The sequence below is a fragment of the Hyaena hyaena genome, unplaced genomic scaffold (genome assembly GCF_003009895.1).
Source record: "Hyaena hyaena isolate Hyena2069 unplaced genomic scaffold, ASM300989v1 scaffold_556, whole genome shotgun sequence".
In the NCBI taxonomy this organism is placed as follows: domain Eukaryota; kingdom Metazoa; phylum Chordata; class Mammalia; order Carnivora; family Hyaenidae; genus Hyaena; species Hyaena hyaena.
This window is the reverse complement of record NW_024081189.1, coordinates 460,576-486,339: the sequence shown is the minus strand read 5'-3', so window position 1 is coordinate 486,339 and position 25,764 is coordinate 460,576. Positions and strand designations below refer to the sequence as shown.

The following is a 25,764-nucleotide window of genomic DNA, read 5'->3' as shown; positions in this document are numbered from 1 at the left end:
GAAGTGATGGTTGTGCCGGGTAACATCATCGTGGTAATCATCTCACAATGTACATGTATATTAAATCATCATGTTGCACTATCTTTAAAAAAATCACATTGTACAACCTAAATCTATACACTTTTTGTCAATCATACCTTAGTAAAGCTAGAAAAAAATAACTGGTTCTTCTATTTTATGAAAACAAGATCCAGTTGAGTTTTCTCAAATCAGGATATACCCAAGTTTTCATAAAATGTAAGATCCAGTTATATATATATATATATATATATATATATATATATATATATATAACAATCTCTACTTCCAGTGTGGGGCTCAAACTCACCACCCTGAGATCAAGAGTCATATGCTCCACAGACTGAACCAGCCAGGTGCCCCTTCAATGACCCATACAAACTCTGAGAAATAAGCCCAGCACTGACCCAACCAAAGGAGGGACGAGGAGACTGGGAGCACAGGGAAGTGAGGCTTTAATCAACGTTCTTGCAAGAGCAGGTGTCTGACGGACAGGCACACTCGGGGCGGTTCCAGCCGAGAATGTATCTCCTGGTGTGCATGTCCGTCCCCTATACCTCATTGGCTGAGTACGATAGAGGTTACAGCTTTACCGAGACGTTGCCCACGCGTACGTAAGGCAAAAAGTAGTCTGATTGGAACAAATGGACATTCCCTGAGGTGATGCAGAGATTTTCAGTCCCTCCTTTGTTCTTTGCTGCACGCTCATTGCAAAGCCCGAGAAAATAAGCCTGCAAAACTGAGAGGGGAAGAATCAGGAAGTGAAGTGTTCAAGGGTTTGGGACTTCATTATGCGGAGGGGAGACAGGGATCATATATATTTCCTATAGGTTGTAAACCTACTGGTAACTGATAGCACAGCTTTAAAAAAATTTTTTTTTATATTTTTATTTATTTCTAGGAGAGGGAGAGAGAGACAGCGCGAGCAGGGGAGAGTCAGAGAGAGAGGGAGATACAGACTCCGAAACAGGCTCCAGGCTCTGAGCCGGCAGTCAGCACAGAGCCCGATGCGGGGCTCGAACCCACAAACCGCGAGATCATGACCTAAGTGAAAGTCAGACGCTCAACCGACTAGGCCACCCAGGCGCCCCTAAAAAAATTTTTTTAATGCTTATTTTTGAGAGAGAAACACAGACAGAGTGAGAGCAAGGGAGGGAGGGCAGAGAGAGGGAGACACAGAATCTGAAGCAGGCTTCAGGCTCTGAGCTGTCCATACAGAGCCTGACACGGGGATCGAACTCACAAACTGTGAGATCGCGGTCTGAGCCCAAGTGGGAACTTAACCGACTGAGCCACCCAGGTGCCCCTACATAGCACAGCTTTTATTTGGTATTTCTGAAAATGAATCAGCTCTCTCACTGATTCTCACTTTTTCTTATAGATTCACGGTGTTTCTTGTAAATAATAAATAATTCTGATAGATTTCAAATGTCAGTGAGCGATAGACATAACTTTTTAGAAATGTTTCTAATATTTCAAGTGAGGAATGACTTTAAAATAGGTAGAACATTTGGTAATCTTTGATATCGTTATTTCTTTTACATTCTGCAGCCAATTTTGCTTCTTCAAAATATACTCCAAATTCAACCACTTTGCATTGTTCCAAATTACCATCATCTCTCACCTGGATTATTGCAATCGCATACCACTGACCCCTACTTTCTGGCTCCATTCCTGCCCGCGACAATCTTTTCTCAACACAGCAGCCAAAGTGATTCATATTTAAAATATTTTTAAGTTTATTTATATATTTTGAAAGACAGAGAGAGAGAAGAAGGGGCAGAGAGAGAATTCCAAGCAAGCTCTGCATTGACACACTGCAGAGTCCAAGGCTGGGCTCGAACTCACACACCTGACCCAAAATCTAGCCTCCAATGAGCCACCCAGGCGCCCCAGAGTGATTCATATTCAAAACATAAGTCAAATCCATCCCCTTCCTCTGTTCAAACCCCTCCAACTGGCTTTACATTTTCACCAGATAAACAAAACAAAAATTTTATAATGGCTCCTTCAGGGCCACACACAACCCCCCACTTACTACTTTACTCCCCATTCTCCCACACAAACTGAACTAAGGTAGTGAAGTGTAGCAGAATATATCACCCCAAAGTATGCCTCTTGGACATAAGGATTGTTTCTGAGCTGGTGATTTTGAGAAAGAGCAGACACAGGAGAAGCTCTAAAACCAGAGTAGAAGTTACCTTTTTGTACAGGCAATTTACATTTATAGAGGAAATCTCCATTTGCACGTGTGTCTTCCTCTCCTTATCAAGAAGAGAAGAATGACCCTAAATTGTAAGAGAATCTAGCAGCGGAGGAGGCTCTCCCTGAAATCTGCCTAAGGAAACTTACCTTTGTTTGCTGGGTTTTCGTCCAGGGGAACTCCCTGTAACTATTTTTCCCCCCACCCCAACCTCTGTCTTTTGTTTCGCTGACAGTGGTATTTCAGGTGGTGACTTGAGCCATTTTAAGGACTTCCTCAGTTTTTCTGGGTACCTGCGTGTGTGCATGAAGAATACATGTTGATAAGGCTCTGTTTGTTTTCCTCACGTTTATCTGTCTTTTATTACAGGGGTTTTTCCAAGAACTCAGAAGGGCGAAGGGAAAATTATTTTTCCTCCCCTACGGCAGCTGTAAATAATCCACCAGTGTTTAGGGAAAAGGGAAAGCCCGGAAGGAAGTCTTTGCTGGTGAGAAGGGTTGCTAATATTTTGCTATGTTCTAGTGGCAGTGTCCTCATTTACTAGCTAGGTAGTATGGTTATCAAAGTAGGTACACAAAGAGCATTGTACATGTTACTGAGCAACCATGAGGCACGAGAGGAAAGCAATAGCAACATCCGAAAAGCAAGCGTTGCCTATTCTCAAAACCAAAGAATAAGCCCAAGGGACCTTAAGGCTAAATTCAAAAACCGAGAGGTGAAGGTATCGATTTGACATTTTTTAAAGGTGTTGCAGTTTCTTTATTGGTTACTTGCTTCCGCGTTCGCAAACATGAAAACCCAAAGACACCGCATCTCTTTTATTTATTTGCCTTCATTTTTTGATTTGTTAAAATAGTTTATTGTCAAGTTGGTTTCCATAGAACACCCAGTGCTCATCCCCACAAGTGCCCCCCTCCATGCCCGTCACCCCCTTCCCCGCCCTCCCACCCCCATCAGCCCTCAGTTTGTTCTCTTTTAAAACATGGGTTTGGATCCCCGGGCGGCAATTATGGAAAACCCTTTTTGTATTAAAACTGAGAACAAATGGTGAATGTTACTTAATAAAAGTACTTGAGCATGAATAGATTTGTAGTGGAATGGTTAATGAAAGAAGGAAGATAATTGTGATTATTATTATGTGGTATTTTGTATAATAGTAGAGAGACTACAGAATGTTCCCTTCTATTCATTTCCAGAAGGTTCTTAACAAAGAGCTCATATACTCCTAAGAAAACTTCAGAGGTTTTAAAAATGCCTAAGTATATAGCTAGCAGTGCCTCAGTGAAAGTAGATAATTTACCTAATATCTGAATACAAGAGAGCAAGAAACAGGATTCAGCTCAGAAAACGAAGCAGTCATTCACACGAGGGGTAAAGGTCTCTCACTGCATGGTTTTATCCAAAAATGTTGGGCATTTGATATTGCAGTCAAACAATGGGGCAGAATTGAAAATGATTTTCCTATTAAAAACAAATACGTCGCTTTGAAATTTTTAGGAATGAAATTTTTAAAATGCCATGTCTCAAAGGGGGCTTCGGGGATCGATACTGAATTATGAAGCCTGAACCGAAATGCCCAGGAAATAGGATGTCGTGACAGAATTAATTTTCTGATGAAATGTAGCTAAATTTATTTCTGTTCAAATTTTTGCTCAAGAAAAATATTCTAAAGAGTATTGTTTCTCGTGGTCGAATTAATAAAACCAAATTCAACGGAATTAGATTAATAATAAAAGAGCTTTTAATAAAACCAAAAGAACTTTTTTCATGCTTGCCCATGTGGTACTGTTTTGGATTCTAATTTTGAACAATGATCACTCTCCAGTGGCCTCCATACAAAGGTGAATTTGTGTGTTCGTTTACTTGTGTTGTTAACAAAGAGAAATAATAATCTCTGATGACAGGTTTATTGTGATGCTTGATTTTTGTTTTAGATTTTATAAATTGAAGTTTATCACATTGGGCTTGTCTTTTTTCTTTTTTTTTTTTTAATGTCAAGGCTACGTTAGCAGGAGTCTTTTTTTTTTTTTTTTTTTTTTTCAAGTTCATTAACATACAGTGTAGTCCCGGCTTCAGGACTAGATTCCAGTGATTCATCATTTATATGTAACACCTAGTGCTTCATTTTTTATTCCAAGTGAAAAACAGCAAACACCCCCGATTAATCAACTGGAAGTTGTAGTTAAGGAGATAGAGAACATGTAAGATTTCCCATATGTAAGGTCGACTGACCGACAAGAATTTGAATCTCCGATACGTGGACATTTGTATTGTTTCTCTGGGCTTTGTGCATTTTCTGCCTGCGGCTCTGACAGGAGCTCTGTGCCCCGGCCCCGGCCAGGGCTGTCGCTACAGGTCAGGCTACATGTGGAGGGCTCAACAGTTCACCAGCTGCGTGTCAGAGTATGTGGGCTCGAGGGGACCTGCCAGACTATTCCTATTCACCACAGGGGAAAGATGAGGGATCCAAACCCAAAATGCATATTTTCCTGGACGCTTCTCTAGGACGGACCTCAATTACATCTCTTCTCTCTGTCTGAGATGATGTAATGAAACACACGAACGTGCAATCCTAATGAGAAAGAAAAGGCTGGGGCGGGGGGGGGGGAGGGGGGGACGAGGTACCGTGTCCACTGTCATGGAAAGAGAAAAGAAGCAAAGACAATAGCTTTAAACAGATGAGAACATGTGACGCGTGTCGTCCACAAAGAACCTTATCATGACTTTGCGAACGGGTCTGGCCAATATAACTACGAAAGGTCTATTTTTAATGCCGCAGAATAAAAATACAAGGGGTAAGAAAAACAAGTTCAGTTGATTACTTGCCCGATGTCATTGTTTGGATACATTTGTTTTCACCTCCCATTTCTCTGAGGGTAGGTATTTCAAAATGGTAGCAAAATTCTCATCGCAAATTTAAACTGCTTAACTAAGTTTCTAAGGTTTTTTTTAAATTTTTTAAATGTTTCTTTATTTTTGAGACAGAGCGAGAGACAAAAGTACAAGCAGGGCAGGGGCAGAGAGAGGGAGACACAGAATCCGAAGCAGGCTCCAGGCTCTGAGCTGACAGCACGGAGCCCGACACGGGGCTCGAACCCACGAACCGCGAGATCATGACCTAAGCGAAAGTCGGAGGCTTAACCGACTAAGCCACCCAGGTGCCCCTAGTGTCTTTACCTTTAAACCAACACGGTTGGACTGGACCATACTCAGGGCTCTTCTCCACTGTAAAATTCTATCCTTTTTTTTTTTTTTTGTAAATGTTTATTTGTCTCTGAGAAAGAGAGAGAGAGAGAGGAGGAGGGACAGAGAGTGGGGGGGACAGGATCCAAACTGGATTCTGCACTGGGGCGCCTGTGTGGCTCAGTCAGTAAAGTGTCCAACTTTGGCTCAGGTCATGATCTCACTGTTCGTGAGTTCGAACCCCGGGTGGGGCTCTGTGTTGACAGCCAGCTCAGAGCCTGGAGCCTGTTTCAGATACAGATATCTCCCTCTCTCTCTGACCCTCCCCTGCTCACACTGTCTCTTTCTCTCTCTCTCAGAAATAAATTTTTTTAAAAAATTCAAAGTGGATTCTGCACAGATAGTAGAGATCCCAATGCCGGGCTCAAACTCATGAACCATGAGATCATGACCGGAGCTGAGGTGGAACGCTTAAACCGACTGAGCCACCCAGGTGCCCCTAAAATTCTATCCTTTTAAAGAATTATTATTTCTAATTTTGGATCTGGGCCTACTTGGTATAGAGCAAAAGAACAATCCAGAAGAAAATGAGTTTAAAAAACTAAAGATTTAGGCCAGCAAAAAATTGTAGACTCGAATTATCCAAACACACATAAAAGACATAATTTCTTAAATGTACCTTCTCTTTGTAGTACATAATTACATTATTTTATAATGCACTTAATAATATTCAGAACGGCTCCATTTTGGGGAAGAGTAATTTGAACTTTTTTTTTTTTTTTACCAAAATGCCACTTCTTTTACAAACACAAAACTGTGTTAAAAACACTAAAATGGCAAATGTGACGGTTACTGATGTGGAAATGTTGGGGTTGGGGGCCAGTGGCCAAGGAAGAATTCTTGAGACATCTTCCGTGCAATAAGGTGGTTTTATTAAAGCACAGAGACAGGACCCATGGGCGGGGACAGGATCCATGGGCGGGGACAGGACCCATGGGCGGGGACAGGACCCATGGGCGGGGTCAGGACCCATGGGCAGGAAGAGCTGCCCTGGAATTGTGAGGAGATACTGATTACACACCTAGGAGTTGGGAAAGGTAAAGTCCAGGGGAAGTTTCCAATGAGATTTTCATATGTTAAAGAAGACTCCCAGGGGCCACCTGGGTGGCTCCATTGGTTAAGTGTCCTACTTCGGCTCAGGTCATGATCTCATAGTTCGTGGGTTTGCACTCCACGTCACGCTCTGTGCTGACAGCTCAGCTCAGAGCCTGGAGCCTGCTTCAGATTCTGTGTCTCCCTCTCTGACCCTCCCCTGCTCATACTGTCTCTCTCTCTCTCTCAGAAATAAATGAAACATTAAAAAAAAAAATTAAAAAAAAAAAAAAGAAGACGACGACTCCCAGGATACTGGAGGCCTAGCTACTGTCAAGCTAAGATTGTTTCCCTCTAGCAGAGCATTAAGACCGTAGGGGGTTCCTGGAGGAATGTTCTACTCTGCCTGCCTCACGTATTTATCAACGGGCTGCAGGTTATAATGAAATTTAATTTTATCTACCATGTCCCTCTGCCTTTGTTTCCCACATAATTTCCCCCCGAACAGTTTTGACCCTTAAGTCTTTAAGTTTGCTGAGGATGGAAGGTCTTCTCTTCTGTAATTGCTTCCTGCTGAATAGGGGTGTAGAGACGTCCGCACCTATGTATGGGTCATGGCCAGTTGGGGAAACATATACAGGAGCTATCAAAGGCAGAGGCAGCTAGTCCAACATATTATGAACCTCCTTGAGTAGAAAGGATCATCTATCGGCTAGAAGTTATGGCGGTGAAGGAGTATTGGCACCAGGCAGGGAGCCACACCAGAAAAGGCAACAAAATAAGGTTAATAAGAAAAAGAAGCCCGAGTAAAAAGACCTTTGATCATTAACTGAAATTTTCCTCCAGCCCTTTATTGTGGTTTGAAGAGAAATTTGAGGTTTCCCACAGGCTCACAGGAATACTTTGGCACGTCAGCTGGTATATTCGATTCCTGTGAGGAAGGTACAGGTTTAATTCTTGATATATGAGTCCATGAGGAATGTCCTAATTTTACTGCACTGGGGGACATAATATGATGTGGTGGGGGTCGTCCATTTTGGAGTTAAATCCCCTGCTGTATTAGACTTTCTTTTTTTCTTTAATTTTTAAAAAATGTCTTATTTTTGATAGAAAGAGAGACAGAGCACGAGCAGGGATAGACAGAGGGAGAGAGAGGAGACACAGAATCCGAAGCAGGCTCCAGGCTCTGAGCTAGCTGTCCGCACAGAGCCCGATGTGGGGCTTGAACCCATGAACCGTGAGATCATGACCTGAGCTGAAGTCGGACGCTTAACCAACTGAACCACCTTGTATTAGACTTTCAATTCTTTAAATAAACCAGGTCTCCTGGGTTTGTGTGGGGCGGGGTTTCAGTAACTGTCAGGTCAGTTTAGGGAGGATATGGTTTGCATATTCATTTAGAGATTTATGAATTAACCGGGCTGTAGGTGATTAATTTAACAAAGCACTATAGTCTTCATCTACAAAGATGCATTATTGAAACAATTTTTCTCTCTATAATAAGCCTCATTTCCAGAGATAGCCAAAGACTAATTCATTTGTAAAACAACTTTAACAAACCTTAGCCTCATTATTTACATAAGCTCAGCAATAATTGTGGTCGATTATATAAGTCTCTTGAAATTTGCTTTGCTGGAACTTTTATAATACTTGCCATCTGACACGCCTGTAATCCCTTTTGGTTTGAGTGTATTCCTCTCCTTGAGGTCCTCAAACATCCTGAGGTTCCTGCACCTGACAGGAAGTGACATTCTTTCCCCACCTGCTAAGGTTGCTGGGAACTCTGTAATCAAGGTTAACAGGCCATTTCCAAGGGGCTTTTTGGCTCCATGTTTCATGAAGTCAATCTTAGTTCCTTAAAGCTATCTGGTCATATCTGAGTCTATGCATGACTCTCAAATAGGACATTCCAGTCAAAGCCTTGGTAAAATAACCAGGATTTCCAATGGTGTCCTGTTATACCTGTTATTGGATTTATGCAAATGCCCATGATTGCGGCAAAAGAAAGAACATTCAACAAGAGTTTGTGAATTTCAGAGGGCTCCAGTAGAGACAGGAGTTAAACGCTTCAATTTGTTCTCAGAAGAATACTTAACCCTATTTCTGTAGGTCATAGATATCTGAAGAGAAGGTTTCCTTAATCTGGAAGAACAGGGGCACCTGGGTGGCTCAGTTGGCTAAGCCTCTGCCTCTTGGTTTCGGCTCAGGTCATGATCTCAGGGTTTGCGAGTTTGAGCCCCACATTGGGCTCTGTGCTGACAGTATGGAGCCTGCTTGGGATTCTGTCTCCTTCTCTCTCTGCCCCTCCTGACATGCTCTCTGTATCTTTCTCAAAAATGAATAAAAAAATAAACTTTAAAAAATCTGGATGAGTGAACATTAGGGAACCAGCAATGTTTCAAACAAAAGTCACAAAAACTATGATCTTCTTCCTTAATTTACCTAGTCCCATATTACTAATTCTTGTTCAGTTTGAATGCAGCTTGTAGTTAGTTGTGGAAATTTTTACGCATTCTAGTTTCATGATCTTAAAGAAGTCAGGTACCTGTATTTGTCCTAAGAGTCCTTTTCATAAATCTCCTTGAAGATGAAACACGCTTTGTAAGAGCATCAGAACAATTAACTGGAAATGACAAAATCTCAGAAATGAACACTGTTAACAATCCGATATGAGATTTCATTATGATGCAATTGACAAGGAAATTCAGTTATTTGTGTCACATGTAATACTTTAATAATCACAGTGTCAAGTGATGACCTTATTTACCGAAACATATTAAAACTTCAGGAACTGCATATTTATATTCGAACAGTTAATGCATTTACCCAAGCAATACAACCTGAGGTTTATCATTATTTGTCTCACAAGGCTTCCAGGCCAATTTAACATACCAAATAAAAAAGCCTGATTGGTCAAAAAGACTTCATTTACAGTTTAAATCCTGGGAAGTTTGTTTAAAATAACCTCAGAACGTTATAAAAGCACATCCCCAAATAGGATTACAGATAATTACAAAACTCAATTACTTACTTAACCAAAGTAGCAGTAAGAGATCCATCCGAAGGCAAATATGTAGGGTTTATATAGTTGTTAACAAAACTTAGCTCCGTTAACATTGAGACGTTTTAACTAAGTAATCAAAGACGCCATAAAGACAAAACTAGAAACTTTGGTGTTCTGGGCGGACAAAAGAAAAAAAAACAACAACTTTGTTTACAATTTCTTATCAAGTATGAACCAACAAGGAAATTTTGTCCTCTGACAAGAGAAAAAGCAGAATTTCAAACTTTTCTCAGTGCACTTTAAAAAAAATTTTTTTTAATGTTTATTCATTTTTGAGAGAGGGAGAGAGACAGAGCGTGATCAGGGGAGGGGCAGAGGGAGAGAGAGACACAGAACCTGAAACAGCCTCCAGGCTCTGAGCTGTCAGCACAGAGCCCAAAGCGGGGCTCGAACCCACAAACTGTGAGATCATGACCTGAGCCAACGTCCGACGCTCAACCACTCGACTGACTAAGCAACTTCTCAGTGTACTTTTAAATCCATTCATTTTAACCTTAGTCTGTCCTGACCACACGTGAAATTCCTTTCCAAAGACTTACCTTTATATACCTTCCGCAGCTTTTTAAAGTTGCTTCCCTTATTTCCATCAGTCTTAATTACATTTAGCAGCGTTTTGAACCCTTAGGAACATCAGTCTCCAGTGAAAACTAAGTAGTAAACAATTGTGGAAGGTTACACCAGAATTTCTTGGATGGCAAATCTATGGATACATTTAAGCACAAAGCATGATGTCTCACAGACCCAAAGGTATGTTAGTTTCTTGCAGTAAGAAGTCAAAAGCAGATAAACCTTATGTTTAGTAATCAACGCTTTGGTATTTTATCTCATTTGGGAAAGTCCTAGATGTTCAATGAATACCAGCCAGTTTATCATCCGAGCAAAACTTTAAAGTTTCAAGTTACCAAAGACTTTGAAAACTATCTTAACAATCACCCATGAAAACTTTGAAACAGGCTTACCCATTTTAAGTTATCTTTTTGCTGACACATAGCAACAGAAAACACATGAGCTTATTTGACCTTCAGTAAATCTAGAGAGAATAAAAAGTTTCATATTTAATGCTGATAACCCTATTTTTAAATGCTTATTTATTTTTGAGAGAGAGAGTACATCATGCAAGAGCAGGGGAGGGGCAGAGAGACAGGGAGACAGGGGATTCAAAATGGGCTATGCGTTGATAGCAGAGAGCCTGATGCAGGGCTGGAACTCACAAGCCATGAGATCATGACCTGAGCCGACGTTGGATGCTCCACCGATTGAGCCCACTAGGTCCCCCGATAACTCTATTTTTAATTAAACCAAACACTTAAATTAATTTAAATGCTGAGTATATTCTACCTGCATCCACTTAAAAGTCAATCAATTTTGGGGCGCCAGGGTGGCTCAGTCGGTGGAGCATCTGCCTTCCGGCTCAGGTCATGATCTCACGGTTCGTGGGGTTTGAACCCGGTGTCAGGCTCTGTGCTGACAGCTCAGAGCCTGGAACCTGCTTCAGCCTCTGTGTCTCCCTCTGTCTCTGCCCCTCCCCTGCTCAGACTGTCTCTCTCTTCTCAAAAATATATATTTTTTAAAAGTCCATCAATTTATTGCTCATTGTCAATTTTTACCTGGGACATTGCTGGGGAAATCTGAAGTGGGTGCTCCAAGGTGGGGGGGAAGAGCACTCTCTACCGCGACGGTAGGAGGAGGAGCCAATGATGCCAGAGGCACCTAGGATGGTATAGGAACCAGTTAAACAGGCTGCACCCAAGGTGGTGCGGAAACAGGAGGAGGCAGAAGAGGCAAGGTGCCACCAGAAGGCAGAGAAAGAGGGCTCCTGGTTCTAAACTTTGTCAGCTCAGACAGATGAGCAGACGCCATGTTTGTTTTTTTCTTTACCAAAGTGGTTGTTCATATCGGCCTGTTCATATCAGGCCAGAGAAGACCGAGAATTTCCCCCAAAACAAAGGGAGTTTTGGCAGCTGCTTGGGATTGTTCCTTAAAGTCTCTGTCCCAAGGTAGACCCACCACAGTTGGCTCCAATTCTAGCCATTAGCCCGGGAAATGGATGAGGCAGGAGCCCCCACATGTGACTAGAGTAACCTGGGCCTATGTGGGAGACCAGTAGAGTCAGAGATCTCGTCCCCTTCATCAGGGATGGCCTGTGTTTCCTCCAGCCCCCCGGGTTTGTTTGGAGGAGGCCTATTTAGACCGTTATCAACCAAGAGATCAGGAGGAACTTTACTAGCCAAACACATTCTGCAAGGGGCCCTTCGGTCTGGGTTGTGATTTAGAGCCATGGAGACCTGGACCTAGGCTGCCTCCATCCATTTGCCCAGTTTGTGCGGGCGAGATCGAATTGGCAGATCCTACTAAGGCCATGCAGTGTTACAGAAGATCAGCCCTTTCTCGAATTTTGCAATCCGAATGGTTTCCGGTGGGTTAAAACGCATCGGAAGGGAGAGTCCTTGGGAACTGAAGAGAGAAGTTCCATGACCCAAAATCCCCCTGACTGCTAGGGGGTGTCCCACACACAGGCTATGTCAGAGGTTCATGAGAAATGTACGAAATGTATGTCAGAGAAATGTAGCTGAAATTCAATTTCCTTCCAGCTTGCAGCCCGCTGCTAGATACTTGGAACATGCAGAGTGTGACTTCCTTCGCGGAACTCATGGCTGCCTTACTTTCTTACTGTTTCTGTTTTATTAAAGACTAAAACTAACCTTATCTTAACAGCAGCCAGCCCCACAAGGTCCTTGCTTTCAAATTCCTTAGAGACTTACGCTCTCCCCAACAACCACTAGTTTAATAATCAGTCACTTGTCACAACCCCAACGCAGCTCCTTCTGCCCACGGGTCCTGTCCCCATGTTTTAATAAAATCACCTTTTTGCCCCAAAGACATCTCAAGAACGCTTCCTTAGCCATTTGCTCAAGAACCACATAATTTGGGGGCTCTTAGGTGGGGCGTCGAGTATTTTCATATGGACTCTGGGCCGATGCTAACCCAGTGAGTACTTCCTCTTTTCTTCCTTTACTCTCATCCCAGGGGCTTTTGCGAGAGGTATGGTCTTCTTGGAATATTTTCATGTCCATTGCTCAGGATGCAATCCTCTAGCCTCTGGCTACTCTCTACTACGGGGAGGAGAAAGGCTGCCTTTCAGCTGGAAGTGAGCACTCTGGCCAGAATTGTAATAAGACCCAGAAACTGGATGCCCTCTCTTTATTCCTGTCCTTATACAAAGTTGTCTGTCTCAGGCACGGGACAGCCACCTAAGTCACCAGGACACCTGCCAGTCTTAAGTTTCCTCCTCATTGGTCTAACATGATCCCCTCCACATCCCTGGTCTCGCCACTTCTGGCCAAGAAACCTCCATGGGGAGCCGGCCAAAACCAGTACCCGATTGAATTAAAACTCAATCGGACCATTTCCTAGGGAAGTTGGCTGTAAAGTCTACGTGTGTTGGAATGTCACTTAGATCGTGATGGATTTTTATCTTTACAATTTTCTGTCAATGTCCCCTACCTACTACTTAAACTACAAAATTGGGTAATACCCCTCGTGAACCTTTTCTAGTGTTCTCCATGGGTTAAAAATGGCACAGCCTTCAAGGAAACTGAGGCATGACCTTCATGGCATGCTTCTCAAGACAAGGTAAACTAAGGTACGGCCTTTAATAGAATGGACTTTTAAGGCACCGTTTTCAAGGCACGGCACAGCACGGTATTTCGGTCCATAGGCCAGGCACCCATTTGCAGCCTTGGATGAAATGGGGAAGCAAAGGGACACTAGCATCCCTTCTCCTGAACACTTAGTGGCTGGTCCGTAACCACAGCGACTTTGTTCGAGGGATACTTCCGGTCGCTTTGACACCAGGAGCCTCTGACATATCCTGTGTAGGATGCCACCCGGGAGTCACCAGGGGGGATTTTTGGTAATGGACCTTCTCTCCTTTTCTAGGAACATGGGATCTTCCTCAGTCCCCAAGGGCTCTCCCTTGGGATGCCTTTGAACCCACTGGAATCGATTTGGGTTGCAAGATCTAAGAAAGAAAAAACTAACCTTCTGTAAAACTGCCTGGCCCCAGTACTCCTTAGGAGTTGAGGAAAAATGGCCCATTAAGGGGCCATTAAATTTTAATACAATCTATCAGTTAGATCTCTTCTGCAGGAGACAGGGCAAATGGACTGAGGTCCCCTATGTCCAGGCTTTCATGGCCCTAAATCAGGGCCTCTTGCAGGATGTGTCTGGCCCCTAACCAGTCGATAAACTCCCTCCTGATATATTGGATGATTGTCTAAACAGGACTCCTCCGAACAAACCCAGGTTGCTGGAGCAAACACAGGCCATCCTTAACGAAGGGGACTCTGACGCTCTCTCTCACCGTTCCTCCTTCCTAACAGACTCAGGTACCTCTCGCTGTGTGTGAGGGCTTCTCCCTCGTTCATTCCCTGGGTTAATGACTATAATAATTGGAGCCAATTGTCTCCGGTCAGTCTACCTTGGGAAGGAGACTTTAAGGAATATTCCCAAGCAGCTCCTGAAACTCCCTTGTGTTTTGGAGAAGTTCACTGCCTTCTCTGGCATACCACGGACGGCCCGCTTCCACTTGGTTGTGGTGGAAAAAAAAAAAAAAATCTGCATCTGCTCATCTGCCAGAGCAGCAGGCTTTAGGACTGGAAGACTTCGTTCTCTGTCCTCGGGGCTTTTATCAACCTCCAGCCTTCCTGGAGTTATCTCACCTCTCCTGTCTCCCCCAGCACCCTCCCCCCCTCCTGCTTCTCCACCATCTCGGTACAGCCTACAGCCTACGTCTTCCATGCCTCGGGCACCATCAGTCCCTCCTCCTGCCCTCACTGTCGAGGAGTGAAGAGTAAAGAGCACCCCCTCGGACTTATACCGCCCACTTCGGATCCCCCCCCCAGGGGCCCCAGGTAAAAATTAACAATAGTGAACAAAGTGGTTGCCTTTTTAAGTGGACCCAAGTGAAACGTATTTGGTATTTGAACTAATTTAAGTTTGTTGGTTTAATTAATATAGACGTATATTTAGAGTTATCAGCATTAAATATAAAACCTTTTCTACCTAGGTTTACTGATGATCAGATAAGCTCGTGAATATCTCTATTGCAATTTGATAACAAAAAGATGACTTAAAATGATGGCTAATTCTGTCTCAAAAGTTTTCATAGGTCATTGTTAAGACAGCTTTCAAAGCCTTTGGTAACCTGACACTTGAACGTTTTCTTTGAAGGATAAATTTAAATTAAATTCATTGGACTTCTAGTTCTTTTCCAAATAGGATAAGATGTTAAAGCATTAATTACTGAACATAGGTTTGTACTTTTGACTTGTTGTAGAGAAAGTAAGGATATTTGGGTCTGTTGGAAAACCTGTTTTGTGCTTAGTTGATTCATAAATTTGCCATCTAAAACATTCTGGTGTCACAGCTCACAATTCGCTACCACTTAGTTTTCATTGGAGACTAAGGTTTCTAAGAGTTAAAATTCTGCGAAATGTAATTAAGACTGATGGAAATAAGGACAGGAATGCTATATGTAGAAAAGTAGGAGATATGTAAGAAAGATATAAGGAATGGGAATACATTTTTATTGAAGGTAAAAGAAGGTAATGTTGTCCTAAATGAGACTAGTTGATTGGAGAGAAATGGCTTGGGACAAAATCTGAATGCAAAGGAAAGTTGTAGAAGGTTTGCTAAGGGAAACCTTTGGAAAGGAATTTTATGCATTATTAGGATGGACCACGGTTGAAATGAATGGATTTGAAAAAATATACTGGTGGGGCACCTGGGTGGCTCCCTTGGTTAAGTGTCCGACTTCAGCTCAGGTTATGATCTCACAGTTCGTGGGTTCGAGTCCCATATTAGGCTCTGTGCTGACAGCTTGAAGCCTGGAGTCTGCTTTGGATTCTGTGTCTCCTTCTCTCTCCTTGCCCTTCCCCCACTGGTGCTCTGTGTCTGTCTCTTGAAAAATGAACAAACATTAAAACGTTTTTTTAAATATACTGGTAGAAGGCTGAAATTCTACTTTTCTCTCTGTTCAGGAGACAAAGTTTTCTTGGATTGTTAATCTGCTCTTGATAAAAAAAAAAAAAATTGTAAACAAAGGTCTTTTCTCTTTTGTCTCTGGGAAAACCAAAGGCTTATGTTTTCTCTTATCAGGCCTTTGATTATTTAGTTAAAACTTCTCAGTGCTAAAGGAGCTAGGTTTTACTAACAACTACATAACCCTCCATATTTGCCTTTAGAATCTCTTATAGCCGCCTCAGTTAAATAAATAAGATTGGTAATGATCTGTGATCCTATTTAGGATGCGCTTTATAACTTTCTAAGGTTTTAACAACCTTCCCAGGATTTAAATTGTAAATGAAATCTTTTTGACCAATTGGGCCTTTTTATTTGGTATGTTACTTGACAAGCTATGTCATACAATAATGGTAAGCCTTAGGTTGTATTGCTCGCGTAAATGTTATAACGGTTCAAATATATATATAAATTTACTAAAGTTTTCATATGTTTTGGTATAAGGTCATCACTTAACATTTCAATTCTCAAAGTGTTATGTGTCACAGAAATAACTGAATTTCCTTCTCGATTGCATCATAACGAACTTTCCTATCAGGTTGTTCATCATGTCCATTTTTGCGACTTTTGTCATTTATAGTTATTGCCCTGATGCTCTTACAGAACATGTTTCATCTTCAAGGAGATTTATAAAAAGGACTTTTAGGACAAATGCAGGGAGTTGACATCTTTAAGATCATCAAACAAATGGGTAAAAACTTTCCAGAACTAAAAAGCTGCATTCAAACTGAATAAGAATTAGTAACATGGGACTAAGTAAATTAAGGTAGAGAAGATCATAGCTCTTCTGGCTCGTGTTGAAAACACTGCTGGCTCTTTAATGTTTGCTTTTCCAGATTAAGGAAACTTTCTCTTAAAATATCCATGATATACGGAAACGTGACACAGTATTCATTTGTGAACGAACTGAGGCGTTTAACTTTTCTCTCTACCTGAACCCTCTTAAATTCAAACACTCTCGGTGCGTATTCTTTCTTTCATGGCAATTACAGTTATTTGCCTAAGTTCAGTAAGAGTCTGTTCTCCTTGTAAGAGGGCATGATTGGAAATACTGGTTATTTTACCAAGGCTTTGACTGGAATGCCATACTTGAGAGTGACATGCATAGACTCAAATATGACCAGACAGCTTTCAGGAACTAAGACTGACTTTATGCAACATGGAGCCAATAAGGCCCCTTGGAAATGTTGGCCGATACCTTGCTTACAGGGTTCCCAGCAGCCTCACCAGGTGAGTGAAGAAGGTCACTTCCTGGCAGGTACAGGAACCTCAGGACGTCTCATGGAAGGAATTTGCCCAAATCTACAGGTACTGCAGGCCTGTCTGATGGCAAGTACTTGGCTTGGCTCCTGGCCTGGAGAAGCTACTGAAAGTTTACCCTAGAGATTCCTTATAAAAAGTTCAAGCAAAGCACATTTTTAAAAACTTTTTTAATTGTAGTTTATTGTCAGGTTGGTTTCCGTATAACACGCAGTGGCCCATCCCAACAAGTGCCCTCCTCCATGCCCATCACCCCCCTTCCCCTCTCCCCCACACCCATCAGCCCTCAGTTTGTTCTCAGCATTCAAAAGTCTCTCATGGTTTGCCTCCCTCCCTCTCCTTAACTATTTTCCCCCTTCCCCTCCCCCATGGTCCTCTGTTAAGTTTCTCCTGTTCCACATTTGATTGAAAACATAAGGTATCTGTCCTTCTCTGCCTGACTTATTTCACTTAGCATAACACCCTCGAGTTCCATCCACGTTGCTACACATGGCCAGATTTCATTCTTTCTCATTGCCATGTAGGATTCCATTGTATAGATAAACCACATCTTCTCGATCCATTGTCAGTTGATGGACACAGGCTCTTTTCATGTTTTGGCTATTGTTGAGAGTGCTGCTATGAACATTGGGGCATATGTGCCCCTGTGCATCAGCACTCCTGTATCCCTTGGGTAAATTCTTAGCAGTGCTATTGCTGGGTCCTAGGGGAGTTCTATTGTTAATTGTTTGAGGAAGCTCCACACTGTTTTCCAGAGAGGCTGTACCAGTTTACATTCCCACCAACAGTGTAAGAGGGTGCCCGTTTCTCCACATGCTCATCTCCTCATCCTCCAACATCTATAGTCTCCTGATTTGTTCATTTTAGCCACTCTGACCGGCGTAAGGTGGTATCTCAGTGTGGTTTTGATTTGTATTTCCCAGCAAAGCACATTTTAAAAGATCTGAATGGCCAGTTGCCGTTCTCGCTGAGCTTATATAAATAATCAAGCTGTTAAATCAAGTCTGTTAAAACTGGACTTGTTCTACAAATGAATTAGTCTTGATTTGGCTATCTCTGGAAATGAGGGTTAATATAGAGAAAGATTATGTTTCAATAATGCGCCTTTATGGATGTTCAGTTCTGGTTCTGATTGACATTAAATGTTCGTTGTTTGCCTACATTAGACAAATTGAGGTAAACTTCAGAGAAATTGTCACAAAACTCATGTAAAGACAAGCATTGTTCTTGGTGCTCTATGTGCCATTCAAAAGGATCACCACATTTATCTATACGATGGAATACTCATGGCAATGAGAAAGAATGAAATCTGGCCATGTGTAGCAACGTGGATGGACCTTGAGGGTGTTATGCTGAGTGAAATAAGTCAGGCAGAGAAGGACAAATACCATATGTTTGCACATATAGGAGGATTAGGAGGAACTTAACGGAGGACCGCAGGGGAGAAGAAGGGGGGAAATAGTGGGGGAGAGGGAGAGAGGTAAACCATGAAAGACTCTTGAATGCTGAGAATGAACTGAGGACTGATGGGTGTGTCGGGGGGGAGGGGGGAGATGGGCATGGAGGAGGGCATTTGTGGGGATGAGCACTGGGTGTTATATGGAAACCAACGTGACAATAAACTATTTTTTTTAATTTTTTTAATGTTTTATTTATTTCTAGGAGAGAGAGAGAGAGAGACAGCGTGAGCAGGGGAGGGTCAGAGAGAGAGGGAGTCACAGACTGAAACAGGCTCCAAGCTCTGAGCTGGCAGTCAGCACAGAGCCCGATGCGGGGCTTGAACCCACGAACCGCGAGATCATGACCTAAGCGAAAGTCGGACGCTTAACCGACTAAGCCACCCAGGCGCCCCGACAATAAACTATTTGTAAAAAAAAAAAAAAAAAAAAAAAAAGGATCACCACAGTCATTTGAGTTACAAACCAGAAAAACCCATCCAATTCCCACTGCCTGTTCCCACTCCCTTTGAGGAGACTTCAAGCCTGTCACATAGAAATCTTCTCACTGGCAGATCTCAAGACTCAGACACTCAATTTATGATTTTGCTCTAACCATTAACCCATATTTTTATTGTTTCTTTAAAGAAAGACGCCTTAAATGACTCTCAAAATAACATTATATCATGAAACATGAAAATAACTCAAATGCATTAAACAGTTCTACACAATAAAATGGCATTAGATGTTTTAACTGCTGCACAAGGTGGAACTTATGCTCTCATAAAAACAAAATGCTATGTATACATTCCAGATTCTCACCAAAATATTCCTGGATTTCTAACTGACAAGTACTCAAATTGGCACTTTAAATGATCCCTCTCTTTCCTTTAATAATTGGATCAACTCCTAGACTAAAGAAAGGTATTTGCTGACTATCAAAGGACTCTTATTTGAGTTTCTTTTACTTTTTGTTATTTTAATCATGTTTGGCTGTTTTCTCCCACATTTCTCCACCTGGTGCCAACACTCCTTCACTGCTGTAGGTTCAAGTCCACACATGATCCTTTGTTATATGTTATCAACTCTAGATACAGCTGCCTTAGCCTTCCCTAGCTACTATTAAATTCTGGACTGACCAACCTTGGCCCATGCGTAGGAACAACTCTATGCCCCTTTTCTTCAGGAAGAAGCTACGGAAGATGAGACCTTCCACTTTCAAACTCCTTAAAGATTCAAGGGTCAAAGCTGTTCGGGGGGAAAGGATGAGGGGAACAAAGGCAAGAGAAATGTGGCTGAAATTAAATCTCCATACAGCTTGCACTGAAAGATACATGAACATGCACAGTGTGACCTTCCTCAAGCAACTCATGGCTGCCTTACTGCATTAATGTTTTTGTTTTATTAAAGACTAAAAGTAACCTTATCTTAACAGTAGCTAGCCCCTCAAGGTCCTGAAAGCCTTGCTTAGAAATTCCTTAGAGTTTGAAAATCCTAACAGCCACTGAATCTCTAACCCCATTAACTTGAAGGTATATAATCAGTCACTCCTCACAACCCCAGCGCAGCTCTTTCTGCCCAAGGGTCCTGTCTCCGTGCTTTAATAAAATCACCTTTTTGTACCAAAGACATCTCAAGAATGCTTTCTTTAGTCTTTTGCTCAAGAACCTCATGAAAACCAGCCCAAGGTGTCCCTGGAACAAAATTACTACGATCACCGTGTGCCATAAAGGAGGAAAGGCCAGCCCTAATAAGAGCTAGAAAGGCCAGGGGAAGTTTCCAGTGAGATTTTCATCTGCTAAAGAAGACTCCCAGGATACTGGAGGCTTAGCTATTGTCAAACTAAGGTTGTGTTTCCCTCTAGCAGAGCATCAAGACAGTAGGGGGTTCCTGGAGGAGTGTTCTACTCTGCCCGCTTCACGTATTTGTCAATGGGCTGCAGGCTACAGAGAAATTTAATATTCTCCACCACTTCCCTCTGCCTTAGTTTCCCACACCAGTTATCAGTAGCAACATTTGAGGCAGAATTGCTTGTCCATGTTCCTAGTGTCACCAGCTAGACCCCAAGACTGGACCTTTACTGCCCCCCCACTTGTACTCACCCACCTTTGTCCCACATTTGTTCCTTAAGTTCTGCTTTTACAGGTTATCTCTTAACTCGGGCATATGAACACCGAAACCCCACCTCAAGGGAGAGCAACTGCCTTGACAAGAACTCCAGCAGCCCTGGACCAGTACGAACAAACACCCCCCTCCACTATCCCCTCTCCACTATCCCCCCCTTCCTCCACCCCCGTGACTTGCTCCTGCACAGATGCACCATGGAGTGACCTCTAGAACGAATGACAATTACCTTTACATCATTACAATACTAAATTCTCCACCCGAGGAGGGGGCACAAGCTTCATTTGCATAACACACAGTGTGTATATAGGCATTTTTCCTTAAAGTGCACGCATGACCTTATGCCCACCTCTACATATGATGACAAAGTTCTCTTTTTTAAAAATATTCATCCGAGGGGCCCCTGGATGGCTCAGTCAGTTAGGCATCCGACGCTTGATACCGGCTCAGGTCATGATCTCATGGGTCGCGAGTTGGAGCCCTGCATCAGGCTCTGTGCTGACAGCAAACAGCCTGCTTGGGATTCTCTTTCCCCCTCTTTCTCTGCCCCTCCCTTGCTTGTGCGCTCCCACAAACACACTCTCTCTCAAAATAAATACATAAACATTTTTAAGTAAAATAAAACAATGGGCGCCTGGGTGGCTTAGTCGGTTAAGCGTCCGACTTTCGCTTAGGTCATGATCTCGCAGTTCGTGGGTTCAAGCCCCGCATCGGGCTCTGTGCTGACTGCCAGCTCAGAGCCTGGAGCCTGTTTCAGTCTGTGACTCCCTCTCTCTCTGACCCTCCCCTGCTTACGCTGTCTCTCTCTCTCTCTTATAAATAAAAAAAAAAAAAAAAAAACATTAAAAAAAAAGTGCAGTCTTTTAAAAAAAATAATAAATAAATAAATAAAATAAAACTAAGTGCTCCTTTGCCATTATGAAAATCGGTAATGCCGAAAGGAATAAATTGAATAACTCATTTTTTCTGCCATAAGATCGAAGATAATAAAACGAATACAGCTGATTGAAATAATAGTAACTTAATTAAATTGTCCTCACGATTTCAATGAGTTTTTTAAATAAAGAAAACCAACTTAGAAATATCTCCCTGGGGAGTGTCATTTTCTAAAAATTAGAGATTTTATAATTAAATAAGTAAATATTAGACTTTAACATTTTTTTAAATTTTTAATTGAAGTGTACCTGACATATATATTATTTCGTTTCAAGTGTACAACATAGTGATTTGCCAACTATGTACATTAGCATATGCTCATCACGATAAGTACGTTTACCATCTACACCACACAGTTATTAAAATATTATTGACTATATTCCTTATGCTGTACTTTTCTTTCCTGCGACTTACTTGTTTTCTAACTGGAAGTTTGTACCTCTTAATCCCCTTTACCTATTTCACCCATCGCTATACCCTCCCTTCCCCTCTGGCAACCACTAGTTTGTTCTCTATATTTATGAGTTTGTTTCCCTTTGTGGTTCTTTGTTCATTTGTTTTGTTTTTTAGCTTCCACATATAAGTGAAATCATATTATAGTTGTCTTTCTCTGTCATACTTATCTTACTTAGTGCAACACCCTTTTGGCCCATGCCCACATTGTCACAAATGGCAAGATTCCATTCTTTTTTATATGCATTTTTCCCCAAGTCACATAAATGGTCAACAGACATATGAAAAGATGCTCAATATGACTCATCATCAGGGAGACGAAAATCAAAACCACAGTGAGCTGTCACATCACATCTGTCGGAAGAGTTAGTATCAAAAGGCCAAAAGTGGTGCCTGGGTGGCTCAGGTCTAACTGCTTCTTTGGGTCTTCATTTCCTTATGAAGGCCCCTGTGTAACGTGAGACTTACATGAAATAAATGTGTATGGTTTTTTTCTCCTGTTTATCTTCTTTGCAGTCTAACTTTCAGATGCAGCCAAGGACACCAAAAGGGTCAAGGAAAACTTTTTCTTCACCAACATAATTTTATTTTCTTCAATAATATCTTGATTTCTTATATATTTATTTTTTTAGAGTTTATTTACTTTTGAGAAATTTGGGGAATGGCGAGATCATGACCTGAGCCAAAGTTGGATGCTTCACCGACTGAGCCATCCAGGCGCCCCTACCTTTGTCATTTAAAGAATATGTGTGAGGAGCATGTGGGTGGCTCAGTTCATTAAAGGTCCAACTCTTGGTTTTGGCTTAGGTCATGATCTCACGGTTTGTGGGTTGGAGCCCCTAGTTGGGCTCTGGGCTGACAGCACGGAGCCTGCTTGGGATTTTCTTTCTCCCTCTCTCTCTCTGTCCCTCCTCTGCTCACTCTTTCTGTCTCTGTCAGAGCTCCATGTGGGACTCGAACCCTAGATCGGTGAGATCATGACCCGACCGAAGTCAGGTGCTTAACCAACTGAGCCACCCAGGAGCCCCCCTCCAAAATGTTTTAAAGTGGGTGATAATATTCTTTTAGAAAATCAGAAATGCTGAGTTATTTTAGATGCCCATTTGCCCTATGAAGTCTTTCCTACCAAAGGCCTTCTACATCTTTATTATTTTTTAATTTATATATTTTGAGAGAGAGAATGAGCACATGAAGGCACACATGTATGTGCGTGCACATGCACGAGAGAGAGAGAGAAAGGAGCAGAGAGACAGAGAGTGAGAGAATCCCAAGCAAGCTCCGTGCTGTCAGCACAGAGCCTAACACAGGGCTAGACTCCATGAACCATGAGATAGTGACTTGAACAGAACACAAAAGTTGGGCAGTTGGACATTTAACCAATGGAGCCACCTAGGCACCCTAGCCCTTCCACATCATTAAGAAACATAGATGTGTTGAGATATAATTCACATACCATACAATTCATTCATTTAAAGTACACATTATACCGATTGTTGAAAGTGTGGTATTGAAACTTCCCACTATTATTGTTGAATTGTCTATTTCTCACTTGAGTTTTGTCAGTTTTTGTTTCAACTATTTGGGGGCTCTGTTGTTAAATGCATATGTGTTTCTTTCTCTTTTTTTCCTGTTTATTTATTTATTTTGAGACATAGAGAGACAGAACACGAGCAGGAGAGGGGCTCAGGGAGGGAGAGAGATAATCTCAAGCAGACTCCATGCTGTCAGCACAGAACCCGATGTGAGGCCTGAACTCACAAACTTCGAGATCATGACCTGAGCCGAAATCAACAGTCGGATGCTTAACTGACTGAGCTACCCAGGCACCCAATGCATATGTGTTTCTAATCGTTTCTTTACACCTTTATACCAAAAGAGAAAATTGTTATCCCACCCTCTGTGATTGCACAGCGCATTGCTCATTAGCCTATGGTATCGTTTTTCACAATTCACCGTCATTTTTATGATACCATACCTGTCTCTCTTCCTACTATGACTCAGCTCTCTTTGCACGATAGAATCTAATCAAGTACAGGGGCAATAATAGTAGTCAGCAAATGTTAAATGAATGAATGAAGAATCCCTTGTCTTGTATGTAGCCTCAAAGGCATTCCCGCCATGCTTAATATTTTGAGTCCAAGATAGTGATACACAACATTGTCAAAGGCAAGTCCAAAAAGTTCAACTAACATTTGAAAATGTCAAGTGGAATTTGGATAAAATCCCCCCACCAATTTTCTTTGCAAATCTCAGTATATGTTATATTAGATTCAATTGTGTGAAAAAATGAGCACAGCTGCAAAGGTTGAGGTCTCTTCCTTTGTAACTTCTACTTGTATATATTTATAACAGTCTTATAGAAATTATTTCATTTCTCGGGGCGCCAGGTGGCTCAGTTGGTTGAGCGTCTGACTTCGGCTCAGGTCATGATCTCACGGTTCGTGGGTTCGAGCCTCACATCGGGCTCTGTGCTGACAGCTAACTCGGAGCCTGGAGCCTGTGTCGGATTCTGTATCTCCCTCTCTGACCCTCCCCTGCTCACACTGTCTCTCTCGCTCAGAAATAAATAAAACATTAAAAAAAAAAGAAATTATTTCATTTACCTTGTATTTTGGAGTTTAAATTCCCCTACCACTAATGCCCTCATGCCCTCAGTGGAATGTCAGAAAAAGTAAGAAACTGGCACAGAAAAAAAAAAATACCTCTAGGGTATTAAATGTTTTCCTCATTTATGTCTATTTTATTTGCTATCTCCCATTAACCAGGCTCCTAATCTAGAATTGCAACGTGATGGGAAATAACAGATTATTTACTCTCTAGGAAAATATTCTCTGTGCAATTTTGAAAACTAAGAACACAAGCTCTGATAAAATGTTAGAGTTTATTGTAAAAATTCTATTTTCTTTAAAAGTTAAGTGACCCTCTCCTCAAACTGCTAAATATTTGGGGATGTATTTGGCTACACAGTAAAAAGAGTACTTAAGAGAAAGTGTTTTTAAAATGATCTAACAGTATAATTAGTAATCATGTTAGAAATATTAACCTTTAGGAGCCATGGGTGGCTCATTTGGTTGACTGTCCCACTCTTAATTTTGACTTGGGTCATGATTCCGGTGTTGTGGGATCAAGCCCTGCCTCAAGAGTGGTGCTTGAGTGTGGAGCCCACTTGGGATATTCTCTCTCTCTCTCTCTCTCTCTCCCTCTCCCTCTCCCTTTCCCTCTCCCTCTCTCTCCCCCTTTGCCCCTCTCTTCCCCTTCTAAAAAAATAATAATAAAATAAAAATAAGTTAAAAAAAGAAATAAAAAATAAAAAGAAATATTAACCTTTAATGAAAATCTCTGCAGAGGGCCGCCTGGCTGACTCAGTGGGTAGAGTGTGTGACTCTTGAGCTCGGGGTTGTGAGTTCAAGCCCCACCTTGAGTGTAGAGCTTACTTTATAAAAATGAATAAATAGGGGCGCCTGGGTGGCTTAGTCGGTTAAGCGTCCGACTTTTGCTTAAGTCATGATCTTGCGGTTCGTGGGTTTGAGCCCCGCGTCGGGCTCTGTGCTGACTGCCAGCTCAGAGCCTAGAGCCTGTTTCAGAGTCTGTGACTCCCTCTCTCTCTGACCCTCCTCCTCTGACCCTGCTCACGCTGTCTCTCTCTCTCTCCTAGAAATAAATAAAAAACATTTTAAAAAAATTTTTTAAATGAATAAATAATACTAATTTAAAAAGGGGCACCTGGGTGGCTCAGTCCATTAAGCATCTGACTCATGGTTTCAGCTCAGGTCTTGATCTCATGGTTTGTGGGATGGAGCCCTGTGTCAGGCTCTGACAGCACAGAGCCTGCTTAGGATTCCCTCTCTCCCTCTCTCTCTGCCCCTCCCCTGTTCATGCTCTCTCTCTCCATCTCACAATAAATAAATAAACAA

At 42.0% G+C, this 25,764-nt stretch overlaps 1 protein-coding gene across 1 annotated transcript in view; it reads left to right on the top strand.

Annotated features, from left to right (window-relative positions):
• The first annotated feature begins 540 nt into the window (after positions 1-540).
• The window catches only part of LUZP4 (leucine zipper protein 4), a 77,557-nt gene continuing 52,333 nt past the window's right edge, over positions 541-25,764 (top strand). Inside the window, exons 1-2 of the mRNA XM_039256080.1 lie at positions 541-628; positions 20,483-20,571. Coding sequence (XP_039112011.1) covers positions 541-628; positions 20,483-20,571 — 177 coding nt within the window. The remainder of the gene's footprint in view (positions 629-20,482; positions 20,572-25,764) is intronic.